This window comes from Leptonotus elevatus, chromosome 11 (assembly GCF_054856555.1).
Source record: "Leptonotus elevatus isolate MCC_2025b chromosome 11, RoL_Lele_1.0, whole genome shotgun sequence".
NCBI classification, from domain to species: domain Eukaryota; kingdom Metazoa; phylum Chordata; class Actinopteri; order Syngnathiformes; family Syngnathidae; genus Leptonotus; species Leptonotus elevatus.
The window spans coordinates 8,128,992-8,141,826 of NC_141249.1; the positions used below are offsets into that span (position 1 = coordinate 8,128,992).

The 12,835-nt window shown below is 39.1% G+C and overlaps 2 protein-coding genes across 2 annotated transcripts in view; both read left to right on the plus strand.

Moving 5' to 3' along the window:
• The first annotated feature begins 107 nt into the window (after positions 1-107).
• On the plus strand, positions 108-10,018 carry uhrf1 (ubiquitin-like with PHD and ring finger domains 1). The gene is made up of 17 exons (XM_086090120.1): positions 108-264; positions 3,101-3,263; positions 3,386-3,652; positions 4,020-4,174; positions 4,380-4,595; positions 4,858-4,973; positions 5,085-5,271; positions 5,346-5,469; positions 5,776-5,883; positions 6,013-6,117; positions 6,309-6,415; positions 6,513-6,675; positions 6,768-6,905; positions 7,097-7,196; positions 8,240-8,388; positions 8,626-8,724; positions 8,804-10,018. Exons 2-17 carry the CDS (start codon positions 3,111-3,113, stop codon positions 8,948-8,950), a joined length of 2,334 nt encoding a protein of 777 aa, XP_085946246.1. The 5' UTR covers positions 108-264; positions 3,101-3,110; the 3' UTR covers positions 8,951-10,018.
• Positions 10,019-10,295: 277 nt separating this feature from the next.
• kdm4b (lysine (K)-specific demethylase 4B) overlaps positions 10,296-12,835 on the plus strand; it is a 33,106-nt gene continuing 30,566 nt past the window's right edge. The window contains exon 1 of the mRNA XM_086089548.1: positions 10,296-10,412. The gene's annotated coding sequence lies outside the window, so the exon portion shown is untranslated. The remainder of the gene's footprint in view (positions 10,413-12,835) is intronic.

Genomic DNA, 12,835 nt, shown 5'->3' on the forward strand with positions numbered 1-12,835 from the left:
GAGAATGTCGTTTCGCGCGCTGAAACTGAGCGCCATTTACTTTGAAGATTGACGGCACTGCTAGCCAATGAAACGGAGAGAGTAGGAGACAAGCAGCCAATAGCGAAAAATAATCGTCAAATCGGGCGGGATATCAAAGTCTTGAAGAATTACTCATTGAAAGGAAGCCAACAAGAGTTGGGCTTGTTGGAGCTGTTGAGACGTTACGAGGCTTAAACAAACAAATTCACCATTTTCTATTATTTCACGTGGACGCACAAACAGGTATGCTCGCGTTCTGTGTCGATTATCACTTTTGAATTTCTTCTTGATATTTAAAGCCAGTGCCGAACATATTGAGGTTAGCTAACTTGTCATACCTCGTTACTTTGCGAGTTTATCACAATGACTTATCGCGGCGGACGAATGTAGAACTTAGGACAAGTTTTCCCTCGCTTGCTGCGGCTTTTTTCCAGCGGTGAAAGCTGATGATTATGGCTAACTAACCGCCTTCAAACTTTCATGCTATTCACTTTGTTGTCTAGTCGAGCCTCGTAATGAAAGCGGGCGAACGATGCTGTCGCGAGGTGCTTTCTTGTGATGCTTACGGTTATTTTAATGATGATTACAAACAGTAATCTACTGGCTTCATTCCCCTCATGTATGCTTGTCGTGAAAGCGAAACAAATAGGTGACTCAGAAAAAACGTGTTTTTTTTTTTTTTTTGCCTTTTCCCATAGCAGTCAGTTATCGATGCATTCGAAAATTATTTCTAAATGCACGCTCAAATGAAGTGCGTCCTTGATTGTGAGATTGAGTTTACCCCATTGTTACTATTTGCCCAAATGTGTGCTTTTGGGTGTTACGCACCACGCAAGAGTTGATGCCAAAGTGCACGCCAAACACCCTGCGAGGTATTTTACACCACCAGAGCCCAGTCTAGACACAGTCGATCACTTGATTGTTGTGATAAGTTATTTTAATCGTCATGGAAGGCAGTATTTCGGTACATTTCATTGTCAGGGAGACGCCACATTGTTTGCTAGCGCCTCCCTCCCGTCCGGATGTACTTGCTTTTAAAAGAACTGGGCGTGGCCTCGGCAGTTTCCCGCACTGTATTTAAATTAGGTTGTTGCCTCCCTTTGTGATGTGCACGAGCGACATCCCATTTTTGCATAGCGTCACTTTGACTGTAATGTACTGTACATTGTCCAGTTAATGAGAGTGGTTGCTTATACAGAGAATAGTTTATATTTGATTTTGAAGAGTTATTTTATTTGGCTTCTTTGTGAACTTTTAAAAAGTAACATACAGCTTTGAATGCAGGAAAGAGAGATATTCTTTAAATTAAATCTTCAATTGGGTCATTTTAGTAATCCACTTGTCAATAGTCATTAGCTACACCGTTCAGATTCTCAAATGGTGTCCAATTTATGGTGGGGGTTATCAACCCCACCTACGAGAGGTAAACATCCTACAAAAAACGTATCAAAAACGTTGCCCCTGCAGCATAAACTGCACTACAACGCAATTAAACGTCTTTAGGTATGTACATGTAATTGTTTCCTCTTGGAGGAAAGGTCCAACCTTATAAACTGATGTGGAACTTGGAGCAAGGATAGTTATAGTTGGCATTTCTTGACTATTATTCAGGTGTGGGAAGTTTAATTTTGTGCTGCTGCGCACCATTAACTCTTTGACTGCCAGACGTTTTCAGAAAAGGGATGCTGTGGGTGCTAGCCGATTTAAGCATTTTGACTGATCTTTCAAGGTCCACAGAAAATTTTGTGTTTGGACTATGGAAACACACATACTACCAAATGAAAGATTGAACTCTCATCAGTTTGTCTCTACCTTATTCCGTTTTTCAGTAATCAACAATAGAAAATGGTTAGTTTCACCCAAATGCTCTTGTTTTGGACCAAAATACGGAGAAATCAAGCTTTTAGTGAAACGATATTATTTCATGCACTCTAGTGAATTTGACACCTTTTTTTTTCCATGAATGATGCCACAAACATCTAAACAGTGCTTTACTTCTGTAAAACACTACCACCAACAATGAAAAAGTGTTTTTGATAGCAAAATACGTTTATTTACATTCAACAGTGTAACAATTTGACACAACAATTTGGCAAACTATTTACAAATGTGTGCAACTGTGGTACTATTTACAATTATGTGGATGTTTCAACTACAGTTTTTCTTTTTGTGTAACACTCCCCTGCGTGCAAGGAGACGCAACAGGATTTGCACAACAGATTAGTTTCACAGCGATTGCCTCTTCGCGTGCAGACGCTACACTTTCTTGCCGGCCGTTTTTTCCGGGGAATAGCACTTATATACTGCAGTGTGTGTTTGGCCATGTTGCCATCAAGTCTACTATCAGGATCATGATACGGTTACGTTACGGTGGTCTTGCGTCTGGCTTCCTCATGTCCTTCAGTTCCTATACCGAGTGGTAGATGTTCTGATCCATTTTATCCACTCCATTCATGGTGGCATCGTAGTCCAGAACCAGTGTCTTCTCTGTGATCAGACTGTACCCACTCCTCCGATGAATATGCATCGGATTCGGGGTACTCTTCATCGTCCGATTGAACGTCCGCCTGTGTGCTCGGTTGTGCTCCGCGTTTTCCGTTCATTTATATAATATATTGTTCACAAATGCAAAACAAAAACCTTCATTTAACGTGGCACAAGTTTCACTCAAATGTAATTTAATTAAGTGGCAAAATCCAGCTTTTTTTTACAGTCTTGCAATTTGCCACGCATTTAACATAAATGTAACTTGTAACATGTATGTGGTGCCTTAAACTCTAAACACAGGTGCACTATGTATAAGAAGTACAGTACGTAGATAAGAGATGAAGAAGAACATAGTGTCTGGTGGACATACAGATGCCATGTTACCGTTTACTGCAAAATACAGTGATTTAAAAAAAGAGACATCAAAATTGGTGCGCACTATAACAGAGGTTCACCGTGGTGGATGCTGTTACACTGTGTAGAAGACAATTGAATATCTTTATAATTTTAACTTGTTTCAATTTGTGTTGTAGGGTGTTAAGTGGGAAATTATATATTTTTTTTACCTAACTTTAAGTCAATCTCAATGCAGGGCAGCTGCAATGTGGATTCAAGTGCGAACAATGGATGGCAAAGAGACCCACAGGGTCGATTCGCTGTCTAAACTTACCAAGGTGGATGAGCTGCGTCTGAAGATCTCAGAGCTATTTAAGGTGGAGCCTGACCGACAGAGGCTCTTCTACCGTGGCAAGCAGGTGAGATGGAATCACACTTGAGTTAAGGAATGTTTCATTTAAACATTTGCATGCAGTGCATATCTGTACTGGATTATCTGTTGTGAGCAGTGTGTTACCAAGTCCTAACTTATTTTCATTAGATGGAGGATGGACACACAATATTTGACTACAACGTGGGCCTTAATGACATAGTGCAGTTGCTTATTAGACAGAACATACCGCGTGTTGAAGTTACCAAAAACAAGGACAAAGAAGCAGATCTTTCTGACTCGGATTCTGGCTGCGGCTCAACCCAGAGTGAGTCTGACAAGAGCTCAACTCATGGTGAGATGGAGGTTCAGACCGCTGGTACCTCTGCCCAAGCAACCCCCCCACAGGTCTTGGAACCTGGATTTGGATTTTACAAGGTAGGTTTTAAAACCTGGTATTAAAATTGTATTTGTCATGTTACCTGGAACATAATGCAGTATAGGCTTTTTTTTCTTTTTCTTTTTTAAATACAGTATACATGAAATAAATAAAATCATTACTTGGTAAGGCTATTTTTAAACACAAACATTTTTATTTCAAAATGTGTTCTTACAACATTTTAACATTTACACAAATCCTTTGTATTGAAATAAGAGTGATCCCAACTATGCCCCTTAGCATGAAATGATTCCATCTTGCCCCCAATACTTCAAACCACTAATTGTTTTAATCCCAATAGACGACTGACTCTTGGTTTAGACTTAATGCTTAAATCTCGTTGTTTTTCTATTGTATATATTTAAGGTAAATGAAATGGTGGACGCAAGGGACTTGAATATGGGGGCGTGGTTTGAGGCCCAGATCGTGAATGTCACCAGGAGCCCAAAGACACCCAAAGAGGATGTGGTTTTGGTGGAGGAGCACGAGCAGGAGATACTGTACCACGTGAAATATGAAGAGTAAGCCTAAACATGAAAAGTGAACCCAACTACTTAAATAGATGGATAAAGTGTGAACAGATGTTTCTGCACTCTGTCCCCCTTCCTGAAAGACCATCACGTGTTGATGAGTTACAAGTGTGTTAATATGAGAGGAACATGTACGAGTGGTGATGAACTATTAGTATGACAAACAGTCTTATCTTAATAATATTTTCCATTACAGTTACCCAGAGAACGGTGTAATCCCTCTTTTGGCTAAGGACGTTCGCCCAAGGGCCCGGACAGTGTACCAGTGGCACCAGTTGGAGCCTGGTATGATCGTTATGCTCAACTACAATCCAGATGACCCCAAGGAGCGTGGCTACTGGTATGATGCTGAGATCCAGAGGAAAAGGGAGACGCGCACCTTGCGAGAGATTTACGCAAAGATTATTCTAGGGTGAGTTTAATGTTGTGAAAATATGTTGTTTGAAAACGATAGATTGTTGTTCATGTTTCATCTGCTCAGTGTGGTAAACATATATACACAGTAGATGTACTTTATTAATCCCATGAGAAGAAATATGGATCTTAAGATGCCGGGTGTTTTTTGTTTTTTTTAATCAAGCTTTGTTGCTAATCTTTCAAGTTGCTAAATGTACTTGTTGTGCTGCTTTGTTGCAAACGACTGAGACTGTTAAAATTAGTTTCAATTTTTGTAGCGATGCAGGGGACTCTCTCAATGACTGCCGGATTATGTTTGTGACTGAAATTTACAAAATTGAGGAGCCTGGTTCTCAAAGTGATATGCCGGCTGGATCTGAGAGCCCAATGAAAAGTAAGACTCACTTTTGGTTCAATTAGAATTGCATACACCTCATTGATCATTGATATGGTGTATTTGTTTTATTGCATGGTTGCATTGTACAAATTCATTTATGTCTTCCAGGGTCAAATGGACCTGAGTGCAAGCACTGCAAGGATGATCCTGATAAAAACTGCCGCTGGTGCAACTGTAACATTTGCGGCATCAAGCAGGATCCTGACAAACAGCTTTTGTGTGACGAATGTGACCTGGCCTATCACACATACTGCCTGAACCCACCACTCACAACCATCCCAGAGGATGAAGATTGGTCAGTTTGATCAGATGCTCTGTCATTTATTGAATTTGAGTCATTTTATAACTGTTTTGGTTTGACTCAACCAGGTACTGTCCAAATTGCCGTAATGACTCCAATGAGGTTGTGAGTGCTGGAGAGAAACTTAAGGAGAGTAAGAAGAAAGCTAAAATGGCTTCTGCCAGCTCTTCAAGCCAGAGAGACTGGGGCAAGGTGAGTCTGTGACTTTAATCTGTGTTTCTATTTATTGAAACATAAAATGTTGATACTTAGTTGGCATCATCACGTGTCAATGATGGGTAAAGCTTTAACTTGATTATTTGGCAGGCACATGTTTTGCCATAAACAACAGGTGATGGGTCCAAGTAGTTAACTAGCAGTGGTGCTGCATACTTGTGGAAATTAAACTAAAAATGAGTCTGGTTGCATGTTTACCGTTACTTGAAAAATATGGGCCTCTGTCCTCAAATATAACCAATGGCGGGGTTGACACACTGTTAACTGTAATCCTCTCCTTAGGGAATGGCTTGTGTTGGTCGAACCAAGCAGTGTACCATTGTCCCGTCCAACCACTATGGCCCAATCCCTGGTGTTCCTGTTGGCTCATTGTGGAAGTTCAGAGTGCAGGTCAGTCCATAGAGCAAGATAAGCAATAAATAAAACCGGCCCTGATTCTAGTAGTCGGTCATCCCTCTATGCTGAAGGTTAGTGTGGTCTTTCCAATGGTTGTCAATCTCCTATTTTTGTTGAATCCAGGTCAGTGAGTCTGGTGTCCACAGGCCACATGTAGCTGGAATCCACGGCAGGAACAATGATGGTGCCTACTCTCTGGTCTTGGCAGGAGGCTATGAGGATGATGTGGTATGTTTATTTTGGCACATGTGATGACATAAAACATCAATACATTGTAAGCAGCGATTTGATATTTTAAAGCTAGTCAGATGTGTGTGTGTGTGTGTGTGGGGGGGGGTTAATTTCTACAGTTTAATATTGCCTTGTCTAACTAAACTTAAGTGGGGACTCGCTCTGTATGTTTTGTCATTGTATTGTAGGATGATGGGAATGAGTTTACTTACACTGGTTCTGGAGGTCGAGATCTGTCTGGGAACAAGAGGACTGCTGAGCAATCGTGTGATCAGACACTGACTCACATGAACCGGTACGTTTGCTTTATGCTCTGCCTCACTGAAACGAAATCTCAATCAGCCACATTTGTTCTTTATTAAGAACATAATTATTTGCTCTGCTTCTCCTAGTGCTCTTGCTCTCAACTGCAATGTTCCTGTCAATGACAAGAATGGTGCTCAGGCAAAGAATTGGAAGGATGGCAAGCCAGTAAGAGTGGTTCGCAGCTGGAAGGGTCGCAAGCACAGTAAATACTGCCCCGAGGAAGGAAACCGATATGATGGGATATACAAAGTAATATTTAAATTTAGAATACTTCTTGCATCTAGCAGTTATTTCACAAACTTTTATTGTATTGATATATATTTATGCGTAATTATCTTCAGATAGCGAAGTACTGGCCAGCCAAAGGCAAATCTGGCTTCTTAGTTTGGCGCTACCTCCTTAAGCGGGATGACGATGAACCAGCACCATGGACGAGAGATGGCAAGGAACGCATCAAGAAGCTTGGCCTTGTCCTGCAGGTAATGATCCCTACACAAAATATCCAATCAGTCGCCTGTATTGCAAATTTCCCCATTGTGGGGCTGATAACGGTTACTGTACCTTATCATACAGTATATGTTGATTTGGAAAAATATGCACGCAGTCATTGAGGTTTATGACACTGCTGTCTTCCTTGCCTCAATGTTGAATCCACTCAATCTTGTGACAGTACCCTGCAGGTTATCAGAAGGAGAAAGAGAACAAAAGTGAAGCGGAAGAGGAGGAGACACCCAGCAAGGCAAAGAGAAAGAGAAACTCTCAGAGCATCGGTGAGATGACATTTTTCACTTGGGTATTTCTTAACATTAAATTGACTGTAATCATTAGGGATGTAACGATATTCAAACATCACGATATGAAAGTCACGAAACGATAATTATCACGATATTGTGGGGAGGTTGGAGATGTTAAATAAAGGTCACAATATTGCCAAAAAATGAGCTCATATTTTAAAAAAGCACAATATTGTGCTTTTATACATAACAGCAATGCATATAAACCACCTACAATCTCTAATAAGGCTTAATATTGGGACACTTACTTGTTAATGCACGCACACATAGAATTCTTCCACATATTGACTCGATTCACAAGCATATTACATTCCCTTTATCTGACAATTTTTAAACATAAAAGGGCCAAAGCATCTTTATGAAAATTAAAATGCACTAAGAAACTAGCCAGCAGATGGAAATCAACCTGACTTTTTTAACAGATGTGCTGCTTTTAATATCGTGATGGCGATATTGTGGCAGTTTTAATATCACGATATTGCCGTTATCGTTACATTCCTAATAATCGTGTTATTACATCAGTACCTCATGTGAATTTCGCCTATATTTTTTTTAACACCAGTGATTTGTGATGTCTAAGAAAAACTGCAAGTATAAGTATGGAATATTCCACAATATGTACGGTTTCAAATAGAACATCTAGTTGGGAGGAAGGGGGCGTGTCAACTCACAGCTCTTGAACTGCATCTGGCTCTTTAGCGCCGCCCTAGTGGCTCCCTGGAACCTTTTCAAAAATGTACGACAATGAAAAAAGATTTGAGAGGGGAAAAAAAGTTTTAATACTAATGTTTCTGTAGGAAGACAAACATGGCACAAACATTCTTAATATTTTATTGTGCTGTAAAATGTATGACATTTAGTTGGGGAAAAAAAGAGAAGGAATGTATGGATCAGTTGCCCATGGGGAAATAAATCTCCTTTTTATTATTCTTAGCTCAATAAGACAAAAAGAAAATTTGAATCCCTCCCGTACTACTTCATCTATTAGTGTATTTAGCATTTTTCTGTTCATCTAACAGACTCCAACAAGAACTCACCAGCCAAAAGTCACAAGAAAGTGAAAGTGGAAGTTTACAAGCTGTCTGGAGCGCAGAAGGCACTCATCAAGGATGACACGCAGAACAAGAAATTTTGGGATGAAGCCTTGGAATCGCTGTCCCTTGGCCCGGTGAGCATTGCTGTCGGATTCTGCTGAATCGCGTTTGGGGAAAATATTTGTCTATTTTCAAATAAGGCAACAAGGTAGTTGGCTGGAGTGACTTACTAGTCAAGATTTGTGTAGATTTGTGTTTTTCTTTAATAATAGGAATGTGGGAAACGCAAAATAAAACAGATTGTTAGCACACAAAAATATATATATATATTACAATTATGTTCTCACACATTTAATGTTTTGCTTCTGCAGAAATTTCTGAACAAAGTTGAAGAGGTTTTCCTCTGCATTTGCTGCCAGGAAGTAGTCTATCGGCCCATCACCACCGAGTGCCAACACAATGTCTGCAAGGTAAAAAAGCAAAAGGTTAGCGTATGTTAAAGTATAAACTATGTACTAACCTGTTAATGTATCTATTTTGAACATTCAGGAATGCCTTCAGCGTTCCTTCAGGGCAGACGTATACACTTGCCCAGCCTGCAGACATGACTTGGGCAAAAACAACTCCATGACTGTCAACAAGCCTCTGCAAGAGATCCTCAATCAGTTTTTCCCAGGTTACAGCAGTGGCCGATGATCAAGAGCTCCTCTGACTCAGCCTTGGTAGAAACAATGCAAACTGCAAGGGCAATTTTCATTTAGACGATAAAGAATTCGTTTCTCTTAATATATTTTTTATGATTTATAAATCTACCATTGTTGTGGACTTCAGTGCTCCTGTCTTTCATGATGGTTCTTCAATAATGTGTTGGTAATGATACATTGATCCCCCCCCCCCCCTTTTTCTTTTGTTACTTACTGCCTATATACCCTTATGCAGTTTCAACCTTAAAATTTGATTTTATCGTTGAACTAATACTTGTTAACTCCACTGGGAAAAAGTGGCATACCATTGCGTGGGGGGATGATTGCTCCTCAAGTCATCTTAAGATATCTTCCTAAATGTCTTCTGTTTTTGTTTTGTTTAAATTATAACAAAGGCAATTTAAAAAAGTTTTTTTTTTTTTTTTACTTTCAGATTTGTTTCCTTTTTAATTATTTTGTTTTACTTGCCCTGCTCTGCTTTTGTAATTTTTCTTTTTGATGAAACAAAGTCCCAGCTACACCGGCTGTCATGTCAGCCTGTTAACATTGTGTTTTGCCCTGGCAAAGTCACACAATTGAAATTAATTTCAAAGGAAAGTTCTTAAAGAGTGTTGTGCAAAACCCCCATACTGTATTTTGTTAAATCTTGAAGTGTCATGTAAACACCCCCCACCCCAACCTTAACATTTGATTAACGTATCGTGATCCAGTTATTTGCCTCCTTTAGGGGACCGCACCTCTTTGAAAACTACTAGAAATAAATACAAAAAGTGTTGAAATGTAGAAAATTTCACACAATGCTCTTGAACAGGATCTTGAAAAAAATTGTGTAATTCATGTTGCTTGCCTTCTGTGATAATTTGCCATCAATTTCACCAATTTGAATATCCACCACCTGGCAGCTGTCCTGTGTTGTTGAGGCTATGATTTTTGCAGAATGGGAAATGTATATTTTCTGAAATTGTATAATGTTCATTTTAGTTTTGATATGGTTTTAGAACTGCTTGCACATATTGCGAATTTGTTGTTACATTGTTATTCAATAAAATGGAAAAAACAACTGTTTTGCCGTTTTTGTCTTTGAAATTGACAGTAAACGTGTATTCGTTCGTTGTCGTAAACGTTTTCTTTAGGATGTATCAACTGACTGTGTACGTGCTTGGCAGTTGGCACAATCAGCAACTGAATACGTATACCTTGTAAAGCGAATGATCGCCGGCTTTCATTGGCTACCTGATCTGTCTGTAATCCTACGAGCCAATAGTATTACTAGGTTTCCGATCAAAGCGATGTTGGTGTCATTCAGCCAATCGTTAAGTGCGGTTTCAGAGGTGGGCGTGACACGAATAGCTTTAGCTTGTAAACGCTTAGAGGAAGCTCGGGCCATTAAATTTGTAGGAAAACGGCACTTACTCGACTTGGATACAGAGAGAGGCGACACGTCGCTGCAGGAGGTAACGATTCCCTAAATCAGACAGTTGTGTTCACGTGTATGTTTTTCTTTATTGTTTAATCGACGTGTAGTCGTCGTGGTGTTTTGCCTTTTCACCCTTTAACTGCCCGTCGTAAGGCAGAGCTAAATGGTAGCTAACCTCTATTGGCTAACGATACGGCGATATAAGGACACCGCTAAACGTAATTCGCATATCCGTACCATTTCTGACTGAAATGCATGTTTGAAATACATGTTTTTCAAACAGAAGCTTCCGTCGGCAGCGAGAGAGTTTTCCGAGACACCGGTAGCGTTCATAGTAGTTACCCCTGCTAACCTAGTCGTTAGCATCTGGTTTAAATGACGTCCAATTCCCAGTGTGATCAAAATCAGAATCAATTATTTCGATCACTTCTGCTGTTCTGCAGCTCTGAAACATCTCACTGCCGGCTAAGTGATTTGCCATGCTTAATGGTTGTTAAGCAGTTAGCATTTAAAAGGTCGGTGTAGGCCCTTATTTGTTTTGGTTTTATAGAACAGGGTCACCATTCCTTTATACATTGTATACACTGCAAATTGATTGATTGATTGATTGATTGTTGTGGTTGTTGTTTTTTAAAGTACTGTATCAGTATACAAAAAATGTGACGTTATCAAGCGTGGCTTAAAATATTTACAAGTTGACATGCCGATGATTAGCACGGAGTGTGCGCGTGCGTGTGCGCGCGTGCCTTTAGAGATACTCGTAATGTGTAAATTGGTTGTGACAAGCGTTTCATTTATGCCCTTTATTGTGTTCATTTTGCTTTGAACTTGACCAGTTATTTATAGTGGGTATGTCCCGTTACAACTTTTTCACTTCCAATACGATGCCGATATTGTAACCGTGAGTATTAAATGTACCAATATTACTAAATAAAATGATGCAACACATTTTGTAAAATGTTTGAACAGGCTTGATCAGCTGATATTACTTCAAGTGAAAAGGACATGAGACAAAATGGGTGAATTTGGTCTTTTTCCACTTCCTTTTAGAGCCTAAAAGCATTTAAGAACGAATACAAGTACAAATAATATGATTCAATGGTTGCTTTGGTAAAAACGCGATGAAATGTAAATTTCACAAGCCGTGACCCCCCCCCCCCCTCCTTTTTTTTTACGCTTTACTCTGTATGTGCTTGGTGTAGTACAACCGTAACCTGACAATAGCCAGATTGCTAATTGTGATTCACTCAAGGAAGTTCTCCATAATATCAATCTGGGACTGCTCCACGGTGATTTGCTCACGAAAGGTGGGACAGTCTCTACTAGGGCTGAACGATTTTAGGAAAAAATTAGAATTGCGATTTGTTTATTTTTGACAAATATTGCGATTTCGATTTAATTTGCGACTTTGTTCACATCCAGCTTTTTATTCACAATTCCAAACATGACTGAAAATGAAATGCCATGAAAATATTAAAAGCTTTTACTCGAATAATGCAAGAACACAAATTAGGTTGTGTGAGAGGTAGTCCTTTAAAATGGTTCAAATTGAGGCAACAGCTACAGTACTACTTGACGCGCCATGTTTAAATATGCAATTATGTGTAATAGTCTATGTAACAATTTATATATATATATATATATATATATATATATATATATATATATATATTGTTATACTAATGTACATGTTCTTTGAAAATAAATGTAATATATGTAAATAAATATCTTCCCCATACTTCCATATTTTTGCTACTGACTTAATTGCTTCAAACAAAGACTGAGGGCTTTGTGATATAGTGTAAAATTCATATCATGATATTAACTCTTTTGGTCTTTTTACTGTAACGGTGAGTGTAAAAGTGTAAAAATTGTAATGGAGTATTTCTGATTGGCGTAATTGTGAAAAGGCAAATATTTTTTGTTAAAAAGGGTCCAAAAAACATTCAGGTAGCTCCAAGAGGTATATATATTTTTTTATATTTCTGCATGGATATTAATTATCAAATGGCATTTCTTGTTCGTTACAAATTTAAGAAATTTAAAATAATTATCAATTTCAATCCCAAAAAATTTGAAAAGGTTTCAAGTTTCGAAATTTACATTTATGGATATAACATTTTCACGAACATGCTGATATGAATTTACTTTGAACCTCAAGTTTGATGTCATGGCTAAGGTCAGCCGTTAGCATGCTCAGCCGTTCGTACGTGTGCTAACGGGCTAAACGCTAGCCGTCATCTTATTTTCAGTCTAGAATACGTATTAATTGTAGTACAAATGTTTTGTTCATACCTACTGGCTCTCCGCCTTAACGCATTTCTAATTAGACTTCAGTGAAAAGTCTACTGTACGCCCAAGCACTTATTTTGGCTCATTCCCGACTCTGCATTTCACATGAGCGATTAGCATGCTTAGCGACTGCCTGTGTGGAGGCGGTGAAAGCGCTACTTTTAGTAA

What these genes read in the sequence shown, in the direction of transcription:
- uhrf1 (XM_086090120.1), top strand. Translation starts at nt 3,111, where the DNA reads ATGTGGATTCAAGTGCGAACAATGGATGGCAAAGAGACCCACAGGGTC. An exon ending in TACCACGTGAAATATGAAGA is followed by an intron (nt 4,175 to 4,379) that starts GTAAGCCTAAAC and finishes TTTCCATTACAG; the next exon opens with TTACCCAGAGAACGGTGTAA. An exon ending in ATCTGAGAGCCCAATGAAAA is followed by an intron (nt 4,974 to 5,084) that starts GTAAGACTCACT and finishes TATGTCTTCCAG; the next exon opens with GGTCAAATGGACCTGAGTGC.